We start from the raw sequence: 15,160 nt of genomic DNA on the forward strand, positions 1-15,160 counted from the left end.
TGCTCAGGTATTGAGGCTGTTTTGTTTGTTTTCTGGAACTTTTCAGCATATGAGGTTTCACAATTAAAGGTTGAATCAGTGTAGGAAATTAACAAAATATTTGGCGCCACTGTCTAAAAAATGGGGCATTAATCAGTGCATGAAGTTACTGTTTTTATTGTGAAATGAGCAGAGATTCAAATGCAAACAGTAATTGCCAACTTGTGCAAACAGGAATAATTATAAAGCAAAGAAAAGTTGGCAATCATCCGTATGTGTAAAATATACCGTCTGTATGTGTGAGCGAAAGCAGGAGACAGTTCTAACTATTTATGCTTTTATTTCACTAATAATGTTCTTTTCCAATATGCATTAATTTATTGCTTTTTATTCCCTTTTTATGTCAATGTAATCTATTGAATTATTTATTATCCTCCATGTTAAGAATGTCTGGGCTTTATAATAATTGCATGAGATAAATAATCATAGTTTTTACACACAACAGTAAACTGCAGGCAGTTTGGGGTACTGCAGGCTTTCTGTTAATTAAGATGAGCTGTGGCTCATTCACTGTCACCAGACAATACCATCAGCAGCAACAATCAGAGCAACTGTAGGCAGTAAAATGTGATTAAAAACCTCAAAAAGAATGATTTGTACATCATTTTACCAGCCTGCAGATTACCTGTGGCTCAGCATGCTCTATCTATGCCAACTCACCATATAACTAGGCCAGCAACCAGAAACCGGTGGACACTTTTTTGGTAGTTTAGCCTGCTGTGCTGCCTGGTCAGGTTGTCTATCTCTGGACAGACTCAGCAGCAGATAAAGTCCAGTGGCAGTGATCCAGCCTCTTCATAAAACCTCGGAGTCTGAGATAAATAGACTTAAAGTGCTCAGATAGAAACCGTGTCCATGCCCTTACTGGTGAAGACTATCTGGAAAGGATTTTATTATTTCGATTTTTCTGCCACTTAAAGCGTAAGTGTAGTGCTTCTGATTTAAATGCAGATCTAATGATTGAGGCTGTTATCATCTCATAATCCTTATTGTTAACAAATACAAGTCTTTGTGCTCGTCTGAATGTCAATATTTTTGGGGATACAGTTTATAATTTAGGAAAAATTATTCACGTAGGAGCTAACAGTGTGTTTGTTGGAGACTATTATGAGACGTGGATTGATACACATACAGAGCCTGATTTACGAAAGGTCCGTGTGTGTAAAATCACGTGCTTCACATCACCCGCAAAAAAATGTCCAAGCTGATCTATTAACTACATGCAGTGAAGATTGCGTCTTTCAAATGTGCAACTTAACACATGTTGTCCATTTTGCGTATTTGCCTGAATGCATATGTAATATTGGGCGTTTCTACTCGAACGTGCAAAATACTGAGAGGGGAAATGCAAATACATACATTTAGCACCCGCCATGATATTTACTAAACCTGAAAGTAGAAAAAGGGGAAGTGATTAGCGTGTATTTTAGTATGACTGAAGGACACGTATTAATAAGGTGCGCAAATCTGGAGAGATGGCTGCTCTTATTATTGTGGTGAGAAGGAGGCGCAGGAAACTAAAGAATACGTAGAGAACGTGTTTTTACACCCATTTAAACATGTCTGATATGTCAGAGGAAAAAATATTCTGAAATATTTCCCGTGATAACATTTCTGAGTTATTGAATGAACTGAATGATGATTGCCAGCCAACAACAAAGAAGATATTTCCTTTTGCGGTCGTATTTAGTACCCTTTGTTTGAGATCTTAGTAAATCAGGCCCATAGTTCACCACCGAATATGTACTGCACAAGGAGGGTGCATGTGAGATCAACTGTGGTTGCGTAATGAGGGAACATGTGCAGTGGTGTGGCTGATTTTTGTGTTTTAAACAGCCTGTAAAAAATATTTTTTTCTGACACAGCAATTAAGGATAAGTCATGATTTTCGATTTTTCGAATAGTCAATAAATCATATAATATAAAATAATTTATGCGACTATAGTCTGGTCTCATCTCTACCAGAAAACCAGAGTTTCTGTTTGTTAACTTCCATTAAATAACAGTGTTCAAAAGAACATGTTACTACCAGGCTTCAGGAAAACGTATGTGGCTCAGTAAGAATAGATGTTATGGTGCAAACAGCAGAAACATTTGAAGACTACTAAAGTTGTCAAAAAGTTCTGTTTGCAACTCTCTAAAAAGTGCAGTTCAAACTCTGGCAGGTAAAGCTTACTTGGCATACATCTATCACAGCTATGCAGACGGTCTATCCGTAGACCAACAATCAATAGCTGGCTTTGCCACCAGACGAAGCAACTTGAATGTGAGCTGTGCATAGCAAACAACGGCCTTCATCTTAAAAATGATCGCTGAAGACATGTTTCTCATTACCTCCAGTCAGTCAAAAGTTTTCATAGTTTGATGGCACTGAGTGAGTTACATGATGAGTGTCTCTCTTTTTGTGTGTGTGAGGTAGCAGGGGGGATTGTTCAAATAATTGTCTGAATAGTTTGCCAGCAGATATTAAATAATATTTGTACATGAAATACCAATTTCCAATAGCGATTTTAGGCTTTTGAAATACAGACTGTAAAAGAAAAGTATACCAGTGCCAGTTGTAAAATATAACCCGTTATAACCAATGAATTGCTTGGACATCAATAAAGGATGAAAAATTGAAGTTTAAATAAGTAAAAATTCTCATCTGAATACTGCTGTGCAAGTCGAGGTTTCCATCTTTACTTTCTAAGCATTCAAGACGGATGATAAAAGAAAAAAAGAAAACAAAAGTAAGACACTCATGTTCATACAAATATAACTTATGGCCTATTCATTTTTCAGACACTAAATGTATTCTATGAGGTAGGTAAAACCTCCATGTCTGTAATCCCCACAGGACAATGTAAAAAGAAACAGTGAGACAGTTTTCCGTGTTTAGTCACAGCATATTATAGCCTCAAAAGCACTCAAGTCCTTGATCAGCAAGCCCACCCAAGTTTTACTGCACATTACATCACATCACCCAACTATTTTCTTGGTCCCTGCACAGCTTTAAACAAGGTTTGATTACAGTGCCTTTGTTAATACTTTAACCACATCACAAAGAGACTCACCTCAATTTCCCCACCTTACATCACCCTTTTTTTGAATCAAATATCTGATCTTCCGACATAGCAGCAGGAGCATTGACACGCTGTAACCTCATTTTAGTACATGATAGAAAATAGATGACCCTCTATTTGGAAAATCAGTTTCCCGGAGTTACATCATGACTCCGGGGCACATCGTCAGCTAGCAGCTCTCAGTGTCAGGGAGGCAGGGGCACTGAAACAAATGAAGTCCTGCGCGTTGTGTGCTGTGCAATCCAATGTCACCGCTGTGAATATGAAATCAAGATATCCACTGCATGGCTGTCTTTTGCTCTGATTCCCTTTGTCTGGCTCTTTTCCCCCTCCCATTCGCCTATCTGTAGTGAAACTCGTGTTTTTCTTTTACAAACTGCTTGAATTTGTAACTTTTCTCGTAGACTAGTAAGGCCAGTGTCTTTTCGCTCTTTTTGCTCTACCCTCAAGTGAACCCAGATCTCATAAAACTCTGCACAGAAAGAAAATCCACAACAGACACTCCCTGTATGCCTGTCAGTTAAATCCATGTGTGTGTGTGTGTGTGTGTGTGTGTGTGTGTGTGTGTGTGTGTTTGCGCTTGTGTGCGTGTGCGTGCACTTATGGAAAAATCAATGACAGCTCGGTAATTAACAGCGTGTACCCGCGTTGATAACCTCCTGAAAGATACAGGGAGCCTTCCATCACAGTGATAGGCAGATCCACACAGTGTGACAGGGGGATTGAGAGAGAAAAAGAGGAAACAAAGAGTGTTTTAGAGTGAGAGGCTGAGTTGTGTACTTTCAGATGAAAGCAGCACTTTGCAGCCTGTGCTAAAGTCCGTGGTGACTCCTCTTCTCATACACCTTCCCAGATTTATTGCCTCCTCATTTCTGCTTTTCCTCCTTCTCCTTTGTCTGTTTCCACCCATCAACCTGGGTATTCCTCTGCTTCACTTTCCTTATCTCCATTTTGTTTCTCTCTTTACATTCTTCTTGCCTTCCCATCCTTTGTCCATCCCCTTTTTTCCCCCCACTTATCCATAAGGCTGCCATTCTAACTCAATGTGCCAGAGAGTGAATGGAGTTCATCTTTTGTTCTTGTCATCCCCTTGTGTGGATGAACACCAGTTCTGGATTATGTCCACGTGGGGAATAGGTGAGAGGGGAGTTCCCAAGTCATGGAAATGGAGGGTACATAGTAACCATCATTTTGCCTGTCTTTATTATTTATTTGTCTTCATTCTCAAATTAAATCTGTCTTCTTGACTCTCTCTCTTTCTCTCTCTTCCAATTAAACCTGAGCATGAAGTGCAGGTGAGCAGGTGTCATCACAGTTCCTGGCAGCTCTGAAGCTCTATTTTCAGATGAGAAGGTTTGAACAATGGAAATGAGATGAATAGGTTTGGCTACATCTAATGACTCATTAACACACGCTGTAAACAATTCTAGAGGAAACAGATAAACACACACACCCGGAGCAGCAGATGGGAAAGGTAGCATGGGCAGCAGCAATTTGTTGCAGAGAGATGAGAGGGAGGACGTTACTCTTTTGGAGTGGATATCGCATCTCTATGCCAGTTTGCAAGTGAATCCATCACTGGATGATGTATAGATTAATTTGTATTTATGAAGTCAAATGTAATGTAACCACATGCTACTTGGATGGATTTCACAGATGGAAGTATGATGGTCAAGCTAACGGTTATTATCTTTAAGTCCAACTGTGTGCCACGGCATGCATATCTGCTCTGTCAATCACTGCTTTGTGTCTCCTTTGAGAAACTAAAAGGGAAAAACATTTACATTTCATATCTATACAACAAAGGACCCAAGCTGAACAAACTGCATCAGCTTTCCTGCTAAAGTCTCTCTATATAACTTATGAGTATGAACACATATATGTCAGATAAACCAAAACAAACAATCACTGGGGAAAAGTGCTCCGTTACAGCTAGTTTGCAGTCCAGATAACTGATTAGTTGGGCAGCTGCAGTAGCTAAAACAGCATGTAAACATACCAAATTTCACTTGAGCCTGGAGCAATTATTTTGTTACCTATGGTGTAACTCAGAGACACTGACAACCTGCACGAGTCTGTTAATCAGATAATGCATCACCAGCATTAAAGTTTTCAGCAGGATGTCAGTTCTTCTGTGGGATCGGATCACACGGGGCGGCCTTCATTCCCCACACACATTGGTGACTTTTGGGCAGCCATAACCCTGTCGCCGGTTTACCGGTTGTCCTTCTTTGGATCAGTCTTTGTAGGGGCTAACCACTTCACAGGAGGAACACCCTGCTTTGCTCTCACCAAACCTCTAATCAACACAATTTATTGTCCTTATGCTTTCCAATTTTTCCTACTCTCACCCATTCTAACCAGATAATCAATACTATTTACTTCACCTGTCAGTGGTTTAAATACTAAGTACTAAATTTAAAATACCATATGGAACATTGATAATAGAGTATTTTTTTTCTTCCATAAAACAATAAACAGCACATATGAAGGCACTTGTTTTTAAATGTACATTGAAGCGTCAAAACTGCATCAATGGCTTGAGGAATGAAGATTATGGTTCTGTAATAGGAGCACTCAGCACTTGGTGAACAATTATCAGTCAGAGCTATGTGAAGCTGCCCGCAGCAAGGATCTCTACTGCTTCAAAAACTTGCCCAGCACTTCTCAGCAAGTGGGCTCAAGACACATCTGAGGGGGAAAAAGTCCTGGTGCTGCAGCCTGCAGACTTATAGAGACACCCGCAGCAAAATCCCTTATTTTCCAGCGCTATAGCTTAAATATCAGCCTTTGGTGAGCCAAGCTGTCTTACTTTGTGTTGAACTCTTGAGGCATGGAGGCCAAACAACAAAACAACTCTTAGCTGTGGTTAAGAGGCTTGGGAATCAACAAAGAACCTCACCACCACTGAAAAAAACCTGAATGGATGAGGCTCATCCCTTTTTCTCCCCTTCTCTCTCTGTGCTGTGTTCAACACGCATGTGGGAAGACTATCCCTTCCTAAAAGAGAAGATAAAACTTGACAGCAAGAACTAATGTTGACCTTTAACCCCTCGGACATCAAGCTTTCCATTTACACAGATGTTACTGTATACATCACACTGACCAGAAAAAACAACTCCTTTCTCCGAAGCTATCCTTTAGTTTATTAAGAACCCACTAACAGGTAAAATGCTATTGAAACAGCTATGTGACAGAAACTGTATGCAAATATATGTAGTGTAGTGCAGTAGTAATACATTAGCAGGATAATATTCAGCTATTATACTGCTAGGTAAGAAATTAGGAGCGAATACCTTGTATAAAAAGTGAGGCTGGGTGAGACTGGCTTATGTTGCTGTTTGTTTTGTAGATTTATGCTCATACGCTCCCCAGAATATTAGTGTTTTTCAAACCGTTACACACACACACACACACACACACACACACACACACACACACACACACACACACACACACACACACACACACACACACACACACACACACACACACACACACATTTATGCTAATTTTTTAATCCCATTTTAAGACCGGCCTTTTTGCAAGTGTATTTAGGCCCCTGTTGTTTGTTGTCTGTTACAGTTGTGAATGTATTTCACTTGATTTTAAAAATGTAGTTGTACATATTATTTAACTGCAAAGCATTTATTTAAGTTTTTGTGCTCTGAAATGAATTGAAAACTTGACAGGAGTATTAGTCATGACGGATAAATATTTTTCCTTGTAAGTGTATTCACAGACTTGCTGTGCATAAACTAAACCAGCAGACCAGTTTTTCTCCTCTCTTCAGAGACAGACAGAGGAGCAAACTATTCAAAGAGAAAGTTAGTCAAAAGCTGACATAAACAGGGCAGCAGTGTGAATACAGCCTTCTGGATATAGTGTGTGTATACAGGGAGGCTGGAACAAAAAGTCTTTAAACTTTGTTGATATGTTTGACATTTGGTAGCACTTGATTGATGTCTGGGATTATTTCTTTTTTTCCTTTACTGAATTAAGTCACTTTGTTAACTGAGGTCAAGATGAAGAGATTTATCACTGAATTTAAATATGAAAGTTATCCTATTCTAGGGCAACATGAGAAAATACTGTAAAAAAATAGAAGGCCAAGGTAGGAGTGTTTATTGTCAAATTCACAACAGGCTCAGTTTTGCTACTACCGTATGTTTGAAGCTTAACATGTAGATTCTGTAACAGCACGATAGAATCTTATAATCTTGGTATTCTTCTAAATTAAAGTGGACAGTGAGTCTCTGGCTGATGCCTTATATGGAGAAATCTGATCCGTCTTTCCCACTTGATAATAATGTTTACCAGAAAGGCATGGCAAGAATAAATTTAGTCTATTACACTCAGAGGGAGAGCAACAAAGGCCAGCAACTTCTTGATTCCATAAGACATGATATTCAAATCAAAACAAAACCTTTGTCCTTTCAGCTCACACCATGGTGCTGCTTACGTCACAGCAATTCCCCTTATTTATGAGGGACTGCAACCAGGATAGCAATGTGTTTCTTTCTTTTTTTGTGTGCTCTGGAGAAGCTGAGGAACATGACGCACGAGCAGAGCATCTGTTTCCAAATTAGAATCACCTTAAACTGCCAAGACCAACTTATGTATAAGTTGGTATCTTTATTTACAGCATTGACATGGTTGGAGGTACACCCAATTTTCCTAAACCTCATTTATGTTTTTAAGTCTGTGCAGCCCTGCTCTCGTACGCTGTCAGAGCTTGTTTCTGTTTCGAGTAGTTCGTCTCTGCTGCAGTGCAGGACAGGTAGCTCTGGTGCTCCTTTGGGGATATGAACTCCTGTGCTGACTGAAAAGTTTTTTTTTCCCCTGCAGGAACTCCAGAAGAAAAAAAAGTTTACAGAGCTGCAACTCAGCTAAACTGGAACAATTCCCCCACACCTAACTTTACTCTCTACAGAGCAGCCAGTAAAGGTGATTACATTCATTGTGAGGTCAGCTGGAGGGGAAGCAGTCAAAAGTTTAATCCTCACCACAACGTATGCCTCACCAGGTTAAAGTGTCAATAAAGATACAGATCCCTGTGACATGTGTTTCAGGTGTTATATAGAGATAAAAGAGTCAAAGCTTTTGAAAGGTACCTGAGTGGTACTGTGAAATGATCCATAATAATATAATCTCCTGATATTCTGTCTTGCATCCTTTGAGGCACAAACATGCTCACATGTAAAGCTGGGCAATAAACAATATCGGCACAGGTCAGGAGTGAAAATTGTCTCATTGAGAAAATTAGAAACTTTAATTTAAAAAAAAGAAGAAAAAAAAAAGATCACAAGGCTAAAATACTAACAACCAATCACATGAGAGACTCTAACCTAATGAGTCATATGACGCTCTTTAGAGAAGCAATATCTAAGTTTTTGCATATTGCAACCTGTTTCTGACGGGCTCATTTTAGATAAGACCCACCTTCTTGACGTCCAGCTACCAATCATTCGGAAAAAAACAACCATGTGACAGTGTAGAGTGATATGGAAAAAAACAATAGCAAGCTAAATATTTTGCAATTTTGCACAGCTCTTCATCCAACTATAAATCCCTCCAATTGCAGTTGTTGTTGTGTTGCATTAAACTTTATTAATCCCTGAGAGAAAAGCATCCACCGCATTTGGGTCATTTTAACCACTTATGAAGCATTGCAAAGCCTTTGCCCTTGTCATAAACAAGAGCAGTACATTTCCTAATTAACATACATAGTTTTTGCTGTAAATGAAACTAAGCACCCTCAGGAAACCCACGCTAACACGGTGAAACACATTTGAATTCCACACAGAAAGTCTTAAGCTGGGTCTGGAAGATTGCTGTGAGGCGACGGTGCTAACCACTGAGTCACCGTGCCGCCCACTGTACCAAGACCTGCCCAATAAAATAAATACATACGCGTTTGGAGGTTGGTGATAACGGTGCCACTAGTGAGGGGTCCTTTGGTGGCGTAGAGGGATACTGAGTAGGTGGTGCTCGGCTTAAGGTTGGACAACTGGTGCTCCTGCGTGTTGCCTTCTACCAGGAAAGTATCAGCCGTCACTGGAAAAACACGCACAAGACTTATGTTTACTATGTGACGTAAGTTTTGCGCATAACTGGTGCACAGCAACAAGCATGGCTGAAAGTAGCTACATTTTACACAAAATATGAATCTCACTCAGAGTTGAATTCAGTGGATTTCGCCTCCACTTGGGCTTCTGGTGAAAAATGTTTTTGGCCAGTACTGTGGCATACTATTAATATGTTTTAATTTGAAAATTAATAAACATGAAATAGACTGAATTTTTTTTTTTTTTTTTTTTTTTTTACAGTGGTCTTATCTCACTGCATATTCCAAGAATCAGTTAAAAGTATTGTCATGACTAATATATCTATCTGAATGATTTCAGATAAGTTATACCTTAATTACCAATCTAACATTTCAGTCAGAAGAAGTTTCTGAACTGACTTAAAATTAGTGATGAAGAAAATGATTGCAGAGAATGAATGTAAGACATCAAATTCAGTAGAAAATATATTTCATATAAATGCTGTGGTGTCCGAGATCTTGTTTAGTCAGAGAGTTTTAATTTATGGCGACAACGTTGTGAGCTGCATCTCTTTCCAAATCTTCTCATTCTGGTTCCAAAATGTGTTTCTGATGTATCATAAGCATAATTCCTGGATATTTTTGAACTGGCCATCTGTCCCTGGACAACAAGTATGTGTTAACTTCACACTAACTGTGATGCTTGTTGATTCTGCATATGCCTGTAGACCATGCAGTACACGTGTATAAACTTTTATTCCATGATGCACCATTGATTTTTTTTTTTTACATGCAGTTTGATGACACCATGATGACTCAGATTTTATGTGGGTGTTGCTGCCAATAAGAATCTATTTTGTTATGCAGGACAATACTCAGTGGAATATTTATTTATTGACCTTGGTTTAATACATTAACTCTCATGGGAATCTGTCCATGACTTACACTGCACTTCTCTAAACCCCGGCCGGGGCTGCTTTCCAAATATGTGTCCGGCATATAGATACTGTGTCTGTATCTGAGATAATCTGGCTGCACTCCAGTCTGTCAGGGTGTAATTTACACACCGACTCCAACAGCTGAGTAACACAAGATTTCTCTGGATAACCCTGGCATGGTGTACTGTGTGGGGTCATGTGCAAATGAGAAATATTCTTCCCAGAACAATTTTCTATGCCAGTTTATAAAAGTCAGAGAAATAACAATGGTTCAGATCAAGTGTTGTTTTGACCTACTATTTTAAAATATTTATTTGTGAATGCTAATGACTGCCAACTCTGGGTGCTGATTGTTTGATTCTTTTTGAAACTTTTTCGACTTTCTTATTTACTCTCTAGTTGTGAAAGTCAAGTGTATTTAAGCTGTGTCTGTAACTGGCTACCAACTGCAGCTTGGCAGTCATCCACTTGGTTCAGGGAGCAAATTATAAACTGATTCTGAGGGCCCAAGCAATATGGCTATCTCTTTCCTATCTGGCTATGGCTGTCAGCCACTGAAGACACGGGCTGCATCAGAAACGCATGCTCTGTAATAACTGCATTGTTTATGCCAAGGCTAAGTACTTCAACCAAGCATAATGAACTGTTCTGAAAGCAAGACAAATGGATCTACAGTATATTGCCCCGAAGGACGCATCACGCTGATCTTACTTCTTAATGGGAATGGCGTGATGGTGCCTGTCACATCTCTACGAGGAACCTGCTGCTGCTCATTATACTGCATGGAGCCCTACTATTATAGTACTATTCTTTTATTGTTTACAATAAATATAGTGACTTTCTCAATAACAACTTCTCCAGTAAATATCTGTTTATACCACAACGTGCCCCACTTACAAAATGCTTCATGTAACACTAAATGAAGCATACAGACAGCAACAGTGTTTTAAAAATGTGTAAAAATTGATAACGGATTTAAGGCAGTGTCAGAGTGAAAGATTATCTGCTGTATTTTTCATTATTTCCTGTTTAGGAGTCCCACCAGTGATATCCCAGGAAAAACAAAGGGTGTTAATGATCATATGCAAATGACTGAAGCAGACTGAATCTTGTCCTTTGGTGATAGTGAGTGCATCCATTTATTGTCTAACAAAAATAAAATGTCTGAAAGCAGATGCATGAATACTCACCCTGGTTGTGTGTGAGGGTCAGCACGTAGTTGTCTACATTGGACAGAGGGGGATTCCACCTCAGCAGGGCTCCTTGTGGAGTGATGTTGAGGGCCGTCAACTCAGCTGGCATATCCATCGCTATGATTACAATACAACAAAAATATAAGCTTAGTTTATTGACAAAAACAATAAGAGGATCAGTCAAGGACATCCCTTACCAAGACATGTGTGAGACATTTTCAGTGATGTACAGCTAATCAGCTACGGTTCAGAACCTAGAACTACCAGGATTTACTTACTAACTGCAACACACATTCAAAGTCACCTTATTTGCTGTACATCAGCAAAAAAAAAAAAAAAAAAAAAAAAAAAAGAAGTCAGTTTTGTAAAACACATACAAAACAATACTATTTTAAATTACAGATAATGATAAGTCAACATCTTCCAATATCAGAGATATAAAACAGAGGAAAGCAGCAACATTTATGCAGCTGGATCCCAACAAGGTTTGTCATTTTTGCCTAGAAACAAAAACAAATTATAAATATTAAAAATAGTTGCCAAATAATTACTCAATGATGGGTTATTCAACTGCTTGACTACTGTTTTCAGGTCCAATATTAACTGCATTACATAACAAAGCTCTTAAATGAGCCTTTGCAGGATTTCTCATTTGGTTGGCCGCTGTAAGAAGAATAATACAAAAAAATAACTGTTTTTGGAGAAAATTGGAAAAAACATTTTATTTAGACTATAATTATAGAAACCCGACACTGAAAAGCCTTACATTTATAGTGATTAATTAATTATTTTAATCACTGTGTCTTCAAATTCTAACATACATCTGAGACAAATTATGCATTGAAATACTGTAGGCTGTAGAAAGTCTCATATATTCTCCACAGATTGTTTCCCCATACCTAATTTCATTCTGTGACTGCTGGACATGCCAAAATTGAGTTTTGAATTTAATTATACCTTTAACCTCAGTGTTTCAACCCCAATTTCTCCTCAGGCGTGTTATTTTGGCACAGCAGAGAGCGTGGCACCAGAACACAGAACAGTGCATGTGATCCAGAGCTCTGCCCAGATCAGGTAATTAATATTGCCCTGCCCTCATCAGAATAATAAAAAAAGAATTGTTCTCATTGGCACACAGACGTGAGTCTTTCTTATATCTGCGATAGATGAACGAACTTCATTAAAATCATTACTTTAATTGCAAAAAGCTTTAAGTGAATTTAAGGGAGGCTGGCCAAGTCAATTAGATTGGCAATGGGGATGGGCAAAAAAGAGAAAAATAAACAGGTCATGCTCCTTCATCAGGGCCTGTGATAATCCAATCATCACCCCATCTCCTGATTACACTGGTGAGTCACAAGTGAGCCAGTTACGTCATACTCGGATCTGTATCTGAAAGTCAAGTCCCAGTGTTTACCATTGTGTTTTCATTCGAAAAAAAGATTTGAGAATTTAATAAATAAATGAGAGATAACAATTGTGAATTTGGCAGCTTCTTCCAGTAGAAACTCGCTGTTCCCACAGATGACACCACTGACTGCAGAGAAAATCACAAAACCAAGTGCCAGTGACACAATGACAGCTCCCCAAACACTGGAGTAATCTTTCCACATTGTCACAAAAGCTGTCACAATCAAAATACAGGAAAAAAATTACTCAGTTCTGTAGTGAAGAGCTTTCAAAGCTCAGTGCAGTGTTTGAGTCAGGGTTTGTCGGAGCTGGTCAACTGGACCAAGTGGTACTTTTCTAGTGTCACTACCAAAATAATACAATAAACAATACATTTAATACAGTTTCAGTGGTGAATACGGTGCCGGCAAACGTGCAACATGCAGTTCAAGACTTTTTTATTCCCCCTGCAATGTACTGATCCTGGTAAATGGTCTTCACTTATTTAGCTCTTTTTCAATTTGACAGTCTTTATGTGCTCATCTGTTATCAGGAGAAACTTGGGGTTCAGTGTCTTGCCCAAGGACACTTCAGCATGAACCGCTAACCTTATGATTAGTGACCAACCTGTTCTACCATCTGAGCCACAGCTTTCCTGTATGACAGCTATCATCGTGATGACAGCTTTTTCCCCTTCAACTGCTGAGTTGGAATTAGATAACGTTGAAGTTTCCCCGGCGTACATAACAAGCTGCTGCTCAGCTCTGAACGTCCAAAGACATTCAGATACTAATTCAGATACTGATGCATGATTCTGGCTATTGTTTAATTTCTACTTGCTGTAATTGTTGGCCAGTTCTCCACTGCTAACCATAGAGAATGGGCTGGATTAATACTGTAGATTGATATTGTAAATTACAGCAACCGCACTCACTTATATGACCCACAGACTCATCGCTCTGTTGGTCTTCAAGAACACCACCAAGACACAATCTTATTTACCATAAAATCTTTGGCAGTGTAAAGACCTTTGTTTACATTACAGTCAAAAATGTTTATTTTAAAGTCTGGCTAACTAACAAAAAAAATGGGACAGTTCATAATCCTGCCAATAGCTCTGATTCTGCTGTTGACTTTGTTGTGGACGATTGGGTACAGACATCATCCATTGTATGTTTTAGAGGGATACCTAACGCTTAACTGCTAGTGCTCAACTAACGAATCAGTTTCTTCAAGTATATGTCTTTAATTCGCTTGGTTTCCTCTTAAATGTCTTAATCATGTTTTAGAAAATCTTCAGGACAAATGAAACTGACTAAAGAGTCAGTTTCATTTTTCCTGAAGATTTTGTGTGTGGTTGAATGTGTTATTTCAGCAACACTCCGGTTGCGTTGGTCTGCTTTGAGGTCAGCCTGCTTTGGGCTGTGACTGTGGCCATTATACAGACCAGACTGCAGCAGACAGTTCAGTTAGTGTGACACACTGGGCGATGTTACTCTCTAGTCTATCTTTGTGTTCCCTCTCATTACTGTGGCAAAGCAGAAGAAAGTCGGTTATCAGTGTACGAACACTTTCTACATATTAACCCCAGAGCTCCACTGGATGTGTCTGTTGGTGTTTGTGGTGTCGTATTAACACTCGTGCAGGGCAGACCACAGCCGGGATAATATTTGTACCTCCTGCACCAGCTGTGTTTAGGCTGCATGTGAGTTGTGCTGTTTTAGAGCTGCAGGGGAACCTGCTGACTGATGAATTTGGATGGTGAACGTAGTGCTGTGCAGGTAAAATGCCTGCTGATACATTCATTTTAAATGTGAGATATGACCAATCATTACACCCAATCAGCAGGTAATGATTCGTAATTGGTTTTGTGCCATTTAGCTGCTGAATCTGAGGAATTCTTAAAGAGCATGATCATTTTGAAGAGTCACAGGAAGTATTAATTAACATAACATGAACATGGTTTTAAGTGTTCTATTAAAGTGAGTTCTCTTAACTTAGCATCATTGTGAACCTTTTTTCAAAATTATTCAGGAAGTACTTGTTAGCCATCAAATAATTAGCAATTATTTAGAGATTTGCTTTTTATACATTAGTAAGTGGTATTTTCTGTCTTTTTCTGAAGTGGCAATACAAAATAACAGAGCACCTCGTTAAAATTAAAAATGTTGCACCTCTAATTGATCCTGATACAAGGGTGCTCTTGCTGCACTAAAGTAGAAATGTTGAACTGAGACTGCATGACAACAAAGACAAGTCCAGTATAACAAGCCCCACAATTTTCTGGCAAGAAGAAAAAGGTTTTCAGAAATGAACACCGCACACTCCATTTTTTTTCCCTTTCCCTTTTTTATCTACTACTTATATAGAAGAAACATGAGAGTCAGATATATGACTTTCCATTTCTAATTTGCATGTTTAATCTGCTATTAATTCATACTTCATCCCTCAAAGGTTTTGCTGTCACTCAGTGCTAATTGGTAATTTTAT

At 38.9% G+C, this 15,160-nt stretch overlaps 1 protein-coding gene across 4 annotated transcripts in view; it reads right to left on the minus strand.

Annotated features, from left to right (window-relative positions):
- The window catches only part of tnr (tenascin R (restrictin, janusin)), a 157,943-nt gene that overhangs the window by 17,131 nt on the left and 125,652 nt on the right, over window positions 1-15,160 (minus strand). For all 4 annotated transcript variants that reach the window (XM_069718325.1, XM_069718326.1, XM_069718324.1 and 1 more), the window contains 2 exons: window positions 11,279-11,398; window positions 9,018-9,161 (listed from right to left, as the gene is read on the minus strand). In XM_069718325.1, coding sequence (XP_069574426.1) covers window positions 9,018-9,161; window positions 11,279-11,398 — 264 coding nt within the window. The remainder of the gene's footprint in view (window positions 1-9,017; window positions 9,162-11,278; window positions 11,399-15,160) is intronic.

Source organism: Brachyistius frenatus, unplaced genomic scaffold (assembly GCF_029030835.1).
Source record: "Brachyistius frenatus isolate BFR_SWC_R1_liver_20210118 unplaced genomic scaffold, ASM2903083v1 Contig_190, whole genome shotgun sequence".
Classification (NCBI taxonomy): domain Eukaryota; kingdom Metazoa; phylum Chordata; class Actinopteri; family Embiotocidae; genus Brachyistius; species Brachyistius frenatus.